Source organism: Rutilus rutilus, assembly GCF_951802725.1.
Source record: "Rutilus rutilus genome assembly, chromosome: 19".
NCBI classification, from domain to species: domain Eukaryota; kingdom Metazoa; phylum Chordata; class Actinopteri; order Cypriniformes; family Leuciscidae; genus Rutilus; species Rutilus rutilus.
This window is the reverse complement of record NC_140232.1, coordinates 19,939,433-19,956,418: the sequence shown is the minus strand read 5'-3', so window position 1 is coordinate 19,956,418 and position 16,986 is coordinate 19,939,433. Positions and strand designations below refer to the sequence as shown.

The 16,986-nt window shown below is 36.4% G+C and overlaps 1 protein-coding gene across 3 annotated transcripts in view; it reads left to right on the top strand.

Moving 5' to 3' along the window:
* ccser1 (coiled-coil serine-rich protein 1) overlaps nucleotides 1-16,986 on the top strand; it is a 73,421-nt gene that overhangs the window by 3,647 nt on the left and 52,788 nt on the right. For all 3 annotated transcript variants that reach the window (XM_084390039.1, XM_084390041.1, XM_084390040.1), the window contains exons 3-5: nucleotides 5,408-5,592; nucleotides 13,050-13,140; nucleotides 13,858-13,972. In XM_084390039.1, the coding sequence (XP_084246165.1) occupies nucleotides 5,408-5,592; nucleotides 13,050-13,140; nucleotides 13,858-13,972 (391 nt within the window). The remainder of the gene's footprint in view (nucleotides 1-5,407; nucleotides 5,593-13,049; nucleotides 13,141-13,857; nucleotides 13,973-16,986) is intronic.

Genomic DNA, 16,986 nt, shown 5'->3' with positions numbered 1-16,986 from the left:
TACACTCTGTGTTCATTTACAATTATTGGCTTGGGGTGATTCATTAATATTCATGCCAATGATTAAGCTATTTTTACGGATATTAAGATGTTTTATTCATACTCTTGTATTTTTATATAGGCGGAAAGATGTCTGGATGCAGTTAAATCTGTTTACCATGTTGACAGCAGATTATTGTGGTTCTTGGTTTAATTTTAGTTTGTGTTTTGCATGTTGTTTCCTTGTGAATATATTTACAGTAAACAGTATTATTGGGTCTGTTCTGCAGCTTTTCTTGTGACTGTGTAGGTTTTGGGCTTTTTAACTGAACATCACTGTATTTTCTTTGCAGTGTGTATTTGTGTCAATAGGATCCAGGCTTTTAATTGTTTGATACTGTACTGGACTGTACTAAAAACAAAACTATTGATGTTTTGCTTAGGGATGGCCCGATACCGATACTGGCATCGGGGATCGGGCCGATACTGTCCTCATATACTCGTACTCGTACTCATAAAAATTCGCCGATACCACGCACCGATACCACGTACATTTTGCGAAACGAAACTGGCCGCCGTGAGTGCTTTGTCGAGGTGAACTGAGTCATAGACGCACGAGCTGGTCGAGCACATCCTTTTAAACAGACAACAGTGGAAAGTTTGTTCAGTCCGATGTCAATGGCAACGAAATTAAACGAGGCATGTAGCTTTAGCTTATTATATTAACGTTAACTGACGAGAGAGAGAGGCAGAGAGCGAGAAGCGCACTTCTGTTGAATGCTCTTGATTGCTGATCGTTCACTCAGGCTCAGCACATGTTATTTGGATGAAAACTAAATCGTATATGTAAGTAAAGTAAAACATGAACTGTTACCTGACTGAAGTATAACGAGTGGTTCCCTACATTATTACAGGACGTGTGCAGAGGTCAAGAAGTTTCATGAATACAAACATCCGAAGCGCGCGCCCCTCAAACCAGCGTCTCAGCACGCGAATACTGAATTAAATTGTCTTTCACGTCTTGCGCTTGTACGGACGAATTCACACACAACTATGTAATAACGCCCGTCTTGGTGAGTACCGGTAAACAAAGTCGGTTATATCTCAAATGAACGTAGCATGTTCAAATGCGGTCCGTGCGCTCGGTCTTAAAGGGGCAGCAGTTTGATAAACCTGCTTCTGTGTTTTAATGTTAATCAAACAAAGGACAAAGAAATACTCACTGCTCTTGACTAAATAGGCTACCCTTTTCAACTTTACAAAAATATCCATCTATATATAATTCATACAGTAATGAATATGCTTTTTTTTCACATTTGATTACTTTATTCAAATTTCTGTACCTGTTAGATCTACCTGAAAAACTCTAAAAACACTGTTTATTTCATTTGTAGCCTTTGTTCTATTGTATATATTTGTCCTATTTGTAATTCAATTGTTTGTTTTTATTTTGTTACTGACTGCTTACTTGTTTTAAATTCACATTAATTAGGCTGCTAGTTTTTGTTGTAGTATCAAAATTGGATTAAATAATTGATATTTCACTGGTTTTGACAAACATTTGAACCGCTGACCCGATCCTCAGCACTGAGCCCTGCTGAAGCAGCTCTAAATATGTGCTGTGCTATTAAATGAAAGATAAAATATGATAGAGCAATAGAATGAACAGTGACAGTAGGCTTACAGAAGCTCATATGCATTTTAGCAGGCTTAATTAAGCATGAAAATAACTGAAAGAAATATATATATTTGATGAAAAAAATTAAGCCAACTAATATGATTTATAATCTTTTGGTTTATCTACTAATACATTTAAAAATTACAAATGCAGTGAAAATTCAGGTATCGGTTACGGTATCGGTATCGGCGAGTACCAAAAATTACAGTATCGGTATCGGACTCGTTCTGCAAAAAGTGGTATCGGGACATCCCTAGTTTTGCTGAACTGTTTCACCTATCCGTGTTTAGCTTTTGATATCTTGTTTAAGAGATACATTAATTTTATGCAAATCTGGTGCAGTAGGTTGGTGAATTGTAGTTTGTGCCCCAGGCTTAACTTCTTTGCTAGATGCATTACGTATTCTTCAGATTGTGACCTACAACCTAATTGAGGTCTGTCTCTGTACACAACAAGATACTGAAGTCATTTTAATAATTTGGAGGAAACTTGGCAACAGTTGTTTTCATTTTCATTCATTCATTGTTTTCATGGACTTCCACTTTCCATAGAAGTGCAATTTAAAGCCATTCATAAGTATTTTCTGTAACACTTATAATAATTTGCATATATAAAATGTATAACTCATGGTTTCTGTTTTAATATATTTTACTGAGTCTTCAGCAGCCATTACTCCAGTCTGTCTGTCACATGATCCATCAGAAATCTTTTTAATATTTTGATTTTGGTGCTCAAGAAACTTTTGTAACATTATAAATGCCTTTAGTGTCATGTTTTGATCAATTTCATGCATTCTTACTGAATAAAAGCTCAGCAAAAGTATTACAAACTTTTGAATGGTAGGATATGCTAATATTTATGTGTACATACAATTAGTAATTATATTATACGGTTTTTTTTTTTACTGATATTTGCTTATAGGAGATACTTATGTTTTTATATTATAATATCTTTAAATATTTTATTGGTAACACTTTACAATAAGGTCTCTCATTTGTTAACATTAGTTAATGTATTAACTAACATGAAGTAATAGCTAATGAGCAATACATTTGTTATCCTGAAGAAGGCTGTGTATGTGAAACGTGTATATCTACACTTAACTGTTTTTAATGATTTAGCCCAGTTAATTAAAGGCTTTTTAGTTCACATAAGTGCCTTGGACTATTTCATCTTAATAATTTGATGTCCACCTCCAGTTTATCCAATGAGCACCAGTGGCTACGTAAAGACACCTGTGTAGCACTCTCTGCTTCTGTTGTTTTGTAAGAGTTCAACACATATCTTTGAGGGCTTGAACAAAGCCGCACGACGTCTCCATCAGGCATGAAAACTCCTCACCTTTCGGCGAAAATCGCCGTTTTAAAACCTAAAAGGGTCACCTACGTGATTTGTGCAGATCCGATGAGAAAATATTTATTGGGGGGGGGGGGGGGTCGTGGTCGAGGCCGAGGCCGAGGCCAGCATTTATCCCCTATAAAGTTACCATAAACTTCGCAGCTTTAAAAAACAATCATCATTCCTAATGCCGAAACATGACAGCCAATATGAGTCAGAGTAACGTTAGGGCAGAAATGTTTTCAAAGTCTTTTACACCGCGAGTCTGACAACTGGACACACTGCCGATCAAAGAACCGCACGTCGGAAAGCAAGCCTGAGGTAAGTTAGTTTACAATGTTAACTGTCCTGTCAGATACAGACAGCAATGTTGCCAATGTCATTATTTTTAATTTTGACATAGAAGTGGGCGAGATGATATCGCGAGCGGGCGCGGGCGCCGTGATCGCTGAGCGAGCAGGAACAAGTAACAGTTAAGCAGTGTTCATTGCGCGGCTCGCGAGCCTCATGTGGCTCGCCAAGCTTTAATTTGTGGCTCGCATGGCGGTAAATAATACGGTGATATGATAATGCATTCACTAGAGATATTTCATAAAAACAGTAATAACAAGTAGCTACATAACCCGTTAAAAACTTAAAGTGTCAGCTCTATTACAAATAATTTCGATCGGATTGAAAGGGGTGGTTTTATAGAGAGAACGTGAAAAAACTTGATCGATTGAAAACCGAAACTGAAAGGACGACGTATGACGCGCGGAACGAGCTGTTCTCCTGATGAATGAAGTATCATATAAATGAGTATCCTTTCATTCTATAATTCTCCTTTCACTCAGCATCTGTGAAGTGAGGCAGGACAACGGCTCACCAGTCCTTGTTTCAGATTATCATATAGACGACTGGTTTGGGGCATTTTTAATGCGTGATAAATAGTAGTAAATAGTTTTTTTTTCTCTGACACCCGATGAAACACGTAGATCAGCGGCCCATTGGTTCTTTTCTTGATTTACACTGGGCTAGCCCAATCACATCTTTAATGTGAAGTATAGAAATATACTCTTTCAAGTATAGAAATTAGTACACAACTAATTATGAAAGTTTCCTCTATTTTTTAGTGCATTTGTTTTACAATATATGGCTATTACTATCATGGGATTAATATTATAACTATTATTGTAGCAGTAATGTAGACAGACACTGTAACTAAAAGAGTTTTGAAAATTTCTTTGTTTAATTTGCACCAGATTGATGAATTTAACATTAAAAAGCACAAAATTTTCTTACGGGGGAGCATGCCCCCGAACCCCCCTAGAGTGCCAGAGGTCCACTCATCACAGTGATCCAAAAGTCCTGTGACAAACACTGGTAATACTATGCCAATGCAGCTTACAGGTTTTGGGGGGGCATTCATCACTATGGAGTATAATTCAATTCTATTAATAAGTCAGAATTTCATCTGTTCGAGTTAACTCTTACGCGTTACTCACTCATTACATTTTTGGGGGGTGGGGGGTATATATGCCGCATGCCCGCATCCTTCTCACCTTTTTTACCCCTGACCTGTTTTCATGCCTGCTCCATTAATTCACTGTTACGTAACATTTTCATTTATGTATGTGATGTTGCTTAGTGCTGTGTTGTGCACGTGTTTTAGTTTTGTTTTCTTCTTCCATCTGTCTCTTCGCCTGTTAGAGCGCACAGGTGCTGTGAGTTACGGTCGTCAGAGGTGGAGTGATGGTGGTGTTCCTGCGGAGAGTATTTAAGCTGGAAGTCTGGAAGTTTACTCCACGAGTTCTCTTCTTCTCTCAGCTCAAGTGCTAAATTGACTTTGTGTTGCCAACTCAGGCTCTGTGTGTTCCATATCAAGTAAACATTGACTATTTCGTTTTGTGTACAAGACCACTAGTCTTCCTGCTGAATCGAGACTCATCTAGGGAGGAGGGTGCCTGTCACTGTGGTGCTTACTTTCTAAACCCTGCATTTTGTTCAGAACTTAGTTTCCAAATTCCTTGTGTGGGTCTGACAGGAAGCTGTGATGGAGCAGCTTTGTCAGACTATGTAACATTCATGTAGTAGTTTAATGTTTGAATCGTTATCGAATTGCGATTCATTCAATTCTTTGCATTTTAAAATGATTATTGACTGAAATATACCATTCACGATTAAAAAAATCCACATTTCAAGATCGATGCATTTGCATCGTCAGGTTTCGTAATCGATTCATCGACAAAACGAGTGAATCGTTACTCCCCTGGTGCCTACTAATGAGATTTGTAGTAAATTATGAATTGTCATTGTTATTGTACACATTCCAGAACTGCTTCATAACTCAGTACTGTTGGCCATTTATCTCTTTGTTTTGTCTCTATTTTTGTGTTTATTTCTGTCTCTAATCTATGTGTTGTATCCTTCGCAGTGTCCATGTGCAGCAGCGTGAGCCCATACCATGAGGTGATGCGCATGGAGAGACGTCTACGGTCGGCCTCTGAGGGCGCGGGAGAACCCAGACTTCACCTCAACCTCAGGGATCCTCACTGCATGGAGGGCCACACTTTATACAAGCAGAGAACCAGTTCCTCATCTTCTAAATTGGGCAGCCTGGTAAGTATGAATGCGATTTCACTGCTCAAACTCACATTTTCAAGAATTGGCTGTAGTTGAATTGGTTTATTTGATCTAAATAATATGTCTTTGAAAACCAACGATGTAGACTCTCTGCGTCTTCCGAGGGATTAAATTCCCACCCAGCGATATAATCACAGTGCTTAATTAAACAGGCAAATCCTCTCACACCATTTTAGCCAGCAGGTCAGCAAGGCCATTATCCACTGGCCACTTTCCCTGAACTTTCATCTGACCGTGTAGAGTGCCACCTAAATGTATTCAACCATCTGCATGTTCGTGTCATATTCTGTAGACTCAAGCAAAAATAAATCCTCCCAATCATTACCTATGATCCACTAGAAGTGTGTGGTGGTGTTTCTGTCTACAGAGACACTGCCCTGTGCCTGTATTTTGTTATATTCTTCTTGAATTGCTGTGCTCGGGATGTTCCTGGGCTGCAGCCATCGGCCAATAACGACGCGCTGCGCAGCTGAGGACGGAACATTTTCATCTGTGTCTGAAGCTCTGGAAACTCTGCTAAGTTCTCCTGTCTCTACACAAAAACAATTCGCTAATATTGCTATTGCCTTATTGACTGCATTCTGTGACTCAACAGTTTATTAAGCATTGCAATTGCGTTTTTATGATGACACATAATTATAGTTTATTAGCAAGCTACACTGACAGCCAGTCATTTAACTATTAGCATACCTGTTCTCACACACACACACACACACACACACACACACACACACACACACACACACACACACACACACACACACACACACACACACACACACACACACACACACACACACACACACACACACACACTTTATGCATGATAAACACAATATTTGAATTCTTTGCAAAATACCTCATCACTCATTTCCTGCATTGAGGCAGTATTGTGTCAGAACTTGGACCTGAAGAAAAAGAACAATTGAATCAACTCTGAGAAGTAATTAAAAAGCCCAAAGCAGAAGATGGATATAAGAACATTTCCAAATCGTTGAATATGCTGTGAAGTACAGTTAAATCAATAATTACGAAATGGGAAAGTATGGCACTGCTGTGAATCTACCTAGAACATACTGTCCTCAAAAAACTGAGCGAGCTTGTGAGAAGTCTCGTGATCCTTCATTGTAACCTAATGACTTAGTCTCATGGATTCTCATTCCTCATTCAAAAGTTCAAACAGTTTGAATAGAAATGTTATGGTTGTAAAACATATTGTTCACATTGTCCAATAGTTTGAACCTTTTGTCTGCTGCAAGCTTATTAAAGCCACCATCTGTTTATTAAAAGCAGACACCAGAAAATTCCTATCCTTTAATCTTTCCACAAGACCTCACAATAAACCTGTGGATTATGCATAATAACATGCGCATTGCTCACAACAGGACATTTGAAGTCCAACAGAGATTGTGTTAAAGCCTGTAGTGGTGAGGTTTTCACTGAGAACAAATACTCTGCTAACTGTTAGCATGCTGAAGCACAGCACACTTTGAGCATGCTAAACCACTTTTTCAATAAATTGTGTCTTTTAAATATTTAAAAACCAATTCTGAAAACATTCACTAGTTGACTTAACTAGTTGGTTATTAAATGTCTAATAGGATAATCAGCCATACTGGCCCATGCCTATTCACTTGAAAAAAGTAGCTTGCTACTTTAAAATGGGGACATCCCGAAATGCTTTTTCTATTTTAAAGGGTTTTTTTTTAAATGTATTTTATTCTTCTGATAATAAAACTGAATTTTCAGCATCCATTATTCTAGCCTTTAGTGTCACATAATTCTTCAGAAATAAAAACTGTTGAAAACTGTTGTGCTGCTTAATGAAATGGAAATATTTTGTAACATTTAAATGTCTTTTCTGTCCCTTTTGATTAGTTGAATCCTTGATTAATAAAAGTATTAATTTCTTTCCAAAAAAAATAAATAAAACTTACTGACCCCAAAGTGAATGGTAGTGCAGTTAAGTTAGAAGTGACTATTTTTAGTTGGTGCCGGTCATTGGTGTCATAGGGCTAGCAGATAAATCAAAACAATTAACCTTCAGAGAGATTTTTATGTTGTATGGGCAAAACCCTTACAGGAAAACATTGGTTCAATCAGTAACAAGAAACAATTGCTCATACTTTTGGCTAGTTCCTACAAAGTCATAAAGCTTTTGTTTTGTTTCTGAATACTGTAGTCTGCACCTGCACAGCTTGAGGCCGAACTAATTGCTCTTGTTTTCCAGCGCAGTGGAGGAAAACGGCATATCCTGTGTTATTGTTCTTTAATGCTTGCTAAGGTGCCACTGCTAATTTGTCATCAAATCATGTGCTGTGCAAAATTTGTGAGTGAAGTTTACCTTCACTCTGGCTGTGGGCTGACCTGACCTTTTCAGTTACGTTCTCCTGTTTGCCAGTTGTTCTTGGACGAGGCTACGTCCTGAAGCAGCATGTCTGATCAAGGGTTTGCCAACAGACGTGGGAAATCATAGGGAACATGCTGCATGTTTTGGTTGAGTTTGAGGATCCTGATTCTTGTATTTTTGATGCTGTGCCTGATAAAGATAAAGAGATATATAAGCCCACATTTTAATTGAAGGATGAAACGGATTAGTTGAAGGAAAATCCCCTCCTACGGTGTAATCGTTCTGCAATCGACGGCTCCAGTCAAAGTTCAGAGAAAGGGCTGCTTTTTGCATTGCGCTCGCTGCATGAAAGAATGAACATTGTAATCCGTGATGTCCGATTGGCTAACGAATCAGTCTTGAATCCTAAACGAACCAGTGAGACACACTTACTGGTCCGTGAGTCATTTTCAAAATGAACTTAAGCACTTTTATTGTTCTCCATTAAAAACTGCATTTTTTTGTCTGTTTGTAGATTTTTCTAAGTTAACTCATCGCCAAAGAATGTAAATGCTCATTAACATACTTTTTTATGAGGCAGACACACACAACATTTTTTTGTGTAAACACAAAGACATGCAGGAAAAGGGAAGTGTTCCATTGTCATAGTGAGAATGTGTGGTCATGCTCACTGCTCTCAAGGGAAGCATGCCATTCACTACTCCTCTAATGTTCTTCAAACATTAACATTTGAGGAACTACAGTAGCTTCCAGTTTCTGTGATCTTTGGCCAGCATGCTTGTAAAATCACATAAGCTTTGTTCTGTAATTTTGCGTTGCCTTCTGCAGCTTAATTTGCATCAAGATGGTGCTTGTTTGATACATCCTTATTATTTTATATCAACCTTCTTGGGTATACCAGGAGAACTTGGTCTTACTGATGCATGAATGTGTTGGAGTGTGTTTCCCCAAAGCATCGTTAGCCAACTATGGCCACAAGTTCCATTGTTGCCTGCATAGTTCAAAGATTTGTTTTTTTTTCCCTAAAACCATAGTTCCAACGAACATTGACAAACAGTATCGCAAATTTGTGTGGTTGGTTAACTACAGCTCTCGACCTGTGGTTAGAAGCATAGTTTCTTGTTAGTATGATGTGGACTTGCATAAATCCTGCTCTTTAGCAAAATGCAGTACATTCTGTATCTTTCGTTCCAAATATTTACAAATTCCATTCTACAACTTTTAGTTTTAAAGAGAATTAAAGCGCTGTTTTTGAAGAGCACATAGCTCTAATAGTGTCGGACGTGCCGGAGTAACATTTCTCCAATGATGCATCGTATTATGCCGATTAAGCAGCGAGTTATGTCGCTGAATGGGTTTTACATATAAGAAAGCTGAATTATTGAATCGGGTCTTATTTTGCTCAATGCATTGTGGCCTAGACTTGAAATGAGCCATTATTTGTTTAATTGAGGTCATCTCAAGGTTGTCTCATTGAAGTTGCATGTACAAACCAGCTGTAGCCTACAACTGTAACTTTTGATTTTTCCATTAGTTTCCTCCTTAGCTTCAATAGTTTGACCACATGAGTAAAAACGATTAGATTGGTATGTGTGTGTGGTCTGAAACAGAGCATATAATAGATATAATTAACAATAATAGAATATAACACAGAATTGGAATAAACCCACTAACTAAATGGATACACATAGTAAATTTAGCATAAACACTTCCATAAATGATAATCAGCATTCACATGTAAATATACAAACACAATCAAATGACTACTTCTGTGTAAAGTGTCCTTTAAACAACGAATATTAGTATTCAAGCATTATAGCATTATATTTTGGAAATTGAACTTAATGCCTTAATTTAAAAAATTAGGAAAAATCCAACCTTTAAGGACACCAATTTTCTTTGTGAATGAATAATGTATCGTAAATAAATAAATGTTCTTCCTTAAAATACATGGTGCATAAGTGTGTACACCCCTGTTAAATTCCCATAGAGGCAGGCAGATTTTTATTTTTATTTATTTTTTTATTTATTTTTTTAGGATACTATGCATCCTGATAAAGTTCCCTTGGCCTTTGGAATTAAAATAGCCCCACATCATCACATAGCATTCACCATACCTAGAGATTGGCATGGTTTTATTTCAGTTAGCCTAATAGCTGGTTTGATTTGCATTGAGAGATGATCTTATGGAAAGTACCCCATGCCAATCTCTAGGTATGGTGAATGCTATGTGATGATGTGGGGCTATTTTAATTCCAAAGGCCAAGGGAACTTTATCAGGATGCATAGTATCCTAACATTTGTTTTTTTTTTAAATACTTAAAAATAAAAATCTGCCTGCCTCTATGGGAATTTAACATAGGGGTGTACACACTTATGCACCATGTATTTTAAGGAAGAACATTTATTTAATTAATTACGATACATTATTCATTCACAAAGAAAATTGGTGTCCTTAAAGGTTGGATTTTTCCCAATTTCCAAAATATGATTTTTTTATTCCTCTTTTTAGCATGGGTGTAACTTTAGCATGGGTGTATTCACTTATGCATAGCACTGTATGTATGTATGTATGTATGTATGTATGTATGTATATATATATATATATATATATATATATATATATATATATATATATATATATATATATACAGTATATATATATATATATGTATATATATATATATATATATATATATATATATATATATATATATATATATATACAGTATATATATATATATATGTATATATATATATATATATATATATATATATATATATATATATATATATATATATATATATATATATATATATATATATATATATATATATATATATAAAAAATCTGGATGCTCATACACCAATTGTATGTCTACACTGCAGCATTGACAGTGCGCTCTAGCATTGGCTGATCGCCAGTACACGTCTGAAGACACAAATTAAAGTACATTCATAATAGGCATTTTTAACAGTACCGGTCTTATCATGCATGCCCAGTTTTTGTTTTTTAACCATTTGATAAACTCGTGCTATATCTTGCAACAAATAACCCTCGTTGGAGCCATGACCCAACACATTGAGCCTTGGTGCTCATGTTGGAAAAATAGATTTGAATCTGTTTCACGTCATGTCTCAGTATCATTCTTACCATTTATCCCTACCATCTTATCACTGTATCAAGATGCGCATGGTCTTATCGCGTCTTACAATGAATTTTACGTGCGGGTGACCCGAGGTCTGCTCAGGTCATTTCCTAACACCTCATAATTTCTGGTAGCAGCACAGATAGATTCTAAATGTGTTTGAGAGAGAGTATCCTTGCATAACTTGCCAATGTGTAACCTGTTGTTTTCTGAAACACCAAGTGAGGAAATGTTGTTCACATTGGCATTGAACTGTTATGACCTTTTTGTGAAGAGGATATTTCGTTAATGAGTAAAGCATGTTTTCTCCTGACATTGACATGAAAAGATCAGAAAAATCAATCTGAACATCAGGAAATTGAGAGTGAGTCACACCAAATGTCAGCTCTCTGTCACCTTCTCAATCCCTTAGAAATAAATACTTGAAAAAAAAAAAAAAAAGACCATCTCATCACCCCCCCCCCCCCCCAACCGCAACGTGAACATTTTTATCGAGCACTCGCAGTTTTTGTTCTTTGTGCTCCTGTTGTCATATGTGTCAGTGGGTAGTGATCTCGTTGGTTGAGGCTACATGATTATGCTCAAAAACAACCTGTTTGGCCTTTTATGTTCACAAGGACATTTTATGAACCATGACACTGTTCTTCTTTTAATATTTCTAAATAAGGTGTCTGAACAGGATAAAGGTGTCTGAACAGGTCGCCGATTAAGGCGGTTAACTTCATCAGTATTACACTCTTACTGAGATTGTTACAGTAGTGATGTATTATGTTCATTTTGTCATTTGGCATCGTAATATTTCAAAGAGGTAAAGGCCACACCATTTCATATCCTGAGAGTCTTAATTAGGTGCCCAGCGACCCTTTAATTTCTAGCAAAGTCAAAGTTAAGGCATTTCTGTTCTGATGCACTATCCAGTCCTTTGCTCTGTCCTGCTTAATTAGCCAAAGAGCTGCGCTTCTCCACTTTAATAGAACATAATAGCTGCTCTTTTGCCTTTTTGTCTTTTACGTGCACTTTTAAATAAGATTTGCCTCAAATACTCCATATTAGAGCTTTGCTGAGTCTGGCTTGTTTGCTAGAATAAAGGACCTTGTTTTTTCTTTTTAATATACATACATATTTATTTATATTTATTTTTTTACCTTTTGGCTTTTAATCTAAGATGTTTTTTTCATATTGGGCACAAGATGGCAGTGTGACACTTTGAAAAGCAGCACTCAAAGGCCTACTTTGGTTTGAGCGATATCCAGGTTTTCTGCTTCTTGTGTGCAATAGTGGAGTTGCGCCGTTTAGTCAGATGTGAGGAAGGGTTTCTGTGGAGGCGTCTTTGAATCAGATCAAATCCTCTTTTGTCATCAGTCTTTAACAAACAGACCATGACACACAGCTGGAGGTTTGGCCTGAATTTAAGAAAGTCATTAGTCACTGCTTACTGCAAACTAGATACATTAAATGTGTCATAACTAGTAAAATACCACTCTTGTATAGGCACTAGGTCTCAACAGTAAAAAAATTTGGTCATTAGATTTTTGATCTAATGACGGCTGCACCATAAAAAATGTATACAATATGTAGTATGTTTATAGGTTTTCCACTAAATAAATAAATACAAATATACATGCATTATTTTTATAAACAAATTTAAATATATTAAATATTAAAATTATAAATTATTACATAAAATAAAACATTTATTTTTCTAAATGTATTTTAATCTTTTTATAAAAATGTTTAAAAAAATAAAATAATCCATTCTAAATATATATGTACTATAGTCTGTATAATTAATTACATATGAATATATTTGTAACTACATACAATGTAACAGCATACAATGTAAAATGGGATACTGGACCATCCTCATTGAGCCCTCTTAAGCTAAATGTTTTATTTTGACCCTTGCATCTTTTTTTTTTTTTTTTTTTTTCCAGGATGTTTTGAATAACCTTGGCTCGTCTGAGTTGGATGAGGATGACCTGATGCTGGATCTTGACCTCTCTGATGACCAGCGAGCTCACCATGGTATGTTTTCCCCAGACTCCAGTTGCACTCTTCTTTTACTTCAGACTCTGCAACATGTATTATGACATTTAATTCTCATTCATATTCATGCTGTTAAATCTCTGAATGTCTTGTTATTGAAATTACACGTTCTTATAATAGCTACATTGCTTGAAGAAATGATTTTTTGCCGTAGATAAAATAAAAACATGAGACCTTTTTCCCCCACCCCTCTCCGTGCCCCCAATTTTAGCTGAAGAAGACTTGGGCTAGTCTTCAGATTTTAATATCTTGTAAAATATTACACCGTTAAGTTATGCATGCATGCAGTGGTGAATTAGTCATGTAGTCATTTTAATTTTCCAAAATGTTCTGATAGTTTTCTGGAGGAGTTACATCAGCACTTAATACGACGCTACACGTTAACATGCACCACAGGCAAAGCCTCTAGACAGATAAACTCTGCGGATGTCATTGCTGATATTTGCTAAGGCATTTTTTTTTTTTGCAAGAGAAGTAAATATTGCAGCGCTTGTGCATAAAGTCATTTTGGCATGAATAGTGGTTCTCATCTGGTTTTGCTTCAGGACCCAGATTTACACATTGGACAAGTGACAACCCGAAAAAGTACTACATTGTGTTTGTATAAACAAAATAAACCTTTTATTTCAAGGAAATAAAGAAAGTTGAAGCTTGTTATTATACAGAGGCTTTTTTCTCCTTGATTTGCTATTACAGTCTCACAGGAAGATTCCAGTCAATCCCTTGCATCATGCCTCAACCTGCTGCCCTCACCCCTGGAGGCCTCAACCGACCGGACCCCTGGAAGAGAGCCCAGGGAGCCCCCACTCAGGTACCGTTTCCTTACTGGAGCTTCACTGCGAACCTTTCAATTTCACAGACACACTGTGAACATGAATGCTTCGATAGGGGGGATAATGTAACATGCCCACTTTAATGACTCGGTAATGGGGTTTACCTTGTTGCAAACCACACAATGATCGTTCAATTGCTTCATAAACTGAATAGAATTGCAGAGCTCAACAATAATGATTTTTCTGCTGGCCCAGTCAGATTTGTAGTTCAGATTGTTACTTACCTGTCAAAGTCTCTTAATCTTACCAAGGCAGCTTTTATTTGAATTTTTTTTTTTTAGCAGCCATTACTCCAGTCTTCAGAGTTCCTTTAAAAATCATTCTAATATGCTGATTTGCAGCACAAGTAACATGTTTCTTATTATTATCAGTAATGAAAAATAGAAACCATGATAGAACAGGGATTCTCAAATCTGGCCCTGAAGAGCTGCCTCAGGGTGACTAAAGGCCAGAATGCCAAACAAAGCGAATATAAAAAGAAAAAGGGATAAATTAAATGACCTTGTCAAACAGCAAAGTGAAGTACAGTTGGCTTAGCTAACTCCTTATAAAAAAAACAAAGCACAAACAAGTTCACCCAAAGAAAGCTGCAGGACAGGAGAAAGATCCAGGAGCTCACAACCTGAAATGAGCTCTCCATCGAGTGCCCGCTGCATTCTTATAAAGACCACGTCTCGACTGAACAGCCAATAACGGTTGTGCACCCCATCATCTGACAACCTATCGGAAGTCAAAGACAGAACAAGAAAGAAAAGGGAGAGAGAGAAAAAACACAGCTCAACAACACAAATACAAGTAACGCAGGTCGTAACACTGGTTTAGAGCATGAAGCAGCTTTTATTTCTTTTGATAAATTTAATGTGTCTTCCTGAAAAAGAAAACCTTTTAAATATATTATGTATGTGTCAGTAAACAAACTAAATAGCTTTTTCTTATTTAGTGTTATTTTACATTTATAAGCTATTTAATATTAAACAAATATTTAGTATTTAACAATTTAATTAAGTTGTAAGCTGCATTGCAGTAAGCTGAAAATGATATGCACTGTCGCAAAAGGGCAAGTGACAGATCCGAATATCTCTCAGCTTTGGCCTGAACTGTTGGGACATTCTTATCGTTAATCCCTCAAATTAATAGAAGACTTGATGTGGTCATAAAATAACAGAAAACAATTAGTCAGCACTGCAGTGTAGAGACATTATTAAATTCATATTTTCTAAGTCAGCTCTTTTATAGAAAACATTTAGTACTTTTTATGTTTAGCCGGTACAGGGACATGCAGTTAAACCAAAAATGAGCATGTCATTCTTTATGTCATTCATCCCTCATGTCGTTCCAAACCTCTGACTGTTTCTTCTGTGAAACACAAAAGATGAAATGTTGAAACATGATGAAAATGTTTTAGTGTTTTCACTAAAACACTTTCAAAATATCTTTTGTGTTTGACAGGAGAAAGTGTAAAAAAAAAAGTTGCTGCTTTAAATGAAGTACAATCAACTTGGATGTTTAAGTCATTTCAACTTAAATTGCATTAAACTGACTTAAAAAAATGAGTTGAATCTTGTATACCATTAAAAGTTGAAAATTGCTTGACTTACTTTGAGTTAAAGCAATGTAAAAACATATGCTGCTGTCATAACGTATTGATCGTATAATTTTAGTGTACAGGTAGTCTGTGCTTCTATTTATTAGATGTTACAGATATATGCAAGGAAATGCAATAATGTTTATAAATAACTTGATATTTCCCCGAAGAGAAAGCCAGAAATCTTGCCTGAAAGTGTGAACAGAAACTTGAACATTTACATTATTTACAGAATCTTTGGCATCTTTTGCCATAATGTAAATCTTAATTGATGATATATTGATGGAAAGAAGTTTTCATTTACAGTTGTGATTTGCACCCTTCCTGTATGTGTGCTAAGTCTATTGTGCAATTCTGAGTATTTTGGAGCATCACTGCTGATTTGAGGGATTGTCCTACTATGCTAAACAGAAGCACAGCTTTAGTCAGATTTGGTGCATTTTGATTAAATTAATTCACAGAGTACCAAATGAACTACAGCGATCGCTAACTAGCATGCCATGTGGCAAATACAAGAAATAAAATAATTATCATGTCGATGTGAGATTAATCTAATTTATACAGTCAGGTTCTCAGTGGATGTTAGTCCTACTTCCTCCACTTCCTGCATCTTGTTCCCTAAACTATCAAACTTTCTCTGATCCATTGACAAGGGCATTGACTGCACCGACAGTTTGTTTGATTTGATAACGTTCTCTCAAACTCTGTCTACTCTGACTGGCAGTTTCATCCTTGTGCGTAATGACAGCAGATTCATTTCAAAACCGGATGAATCCCATGTGGACACAGAGCAAATTATATTAGCATGGAAATTAGCCTAGAAAATTGAATACATTTCCTGACCTTATAATTATTTGTACAGTTTTTAGAGCATGCCCCAAAATAGAGTGGAGTTTTTGAAATGATTACAGAATATACCCGAACCACTACATGTCAACTGCTTGTAATAAGTTCTGTATTTGTTTTCTAAGTAGATTTCGTTTTTAAATGCAACACTGCAGTGCCAAATATTACCCTATATTGCTGAAAGCTTATGAAAAGTACTTTTCCAGACCTACACTTTTATATGACATTTTATAGTGTATTTGAGCTACCGTATGCCTCATAAAAGGCATGCTGCTTCTAGAAAACATATTTTCGCCTTGTCAGCAGGTGGTGATTGAATGACCTTGTCTTGATATCTTTGACACAGTTTTGAATGAGATTTCTTACTGAGTAGCCCTGCAAACCAGTTTTATTTTGGTTTGTTGCATCTGAGGAAGTTCTGTATTTTTTTTCCGAATTATGGCACCCCAGGACTGTTCGGTTCTCATCATGTTAAAGATCTCACAATTTGTGCTATGATTGTCCGACCTTGTTTTTCTTTTTCATCGTCAGCCAGGCTGTTTTTTATGCTGTGCTAACTAA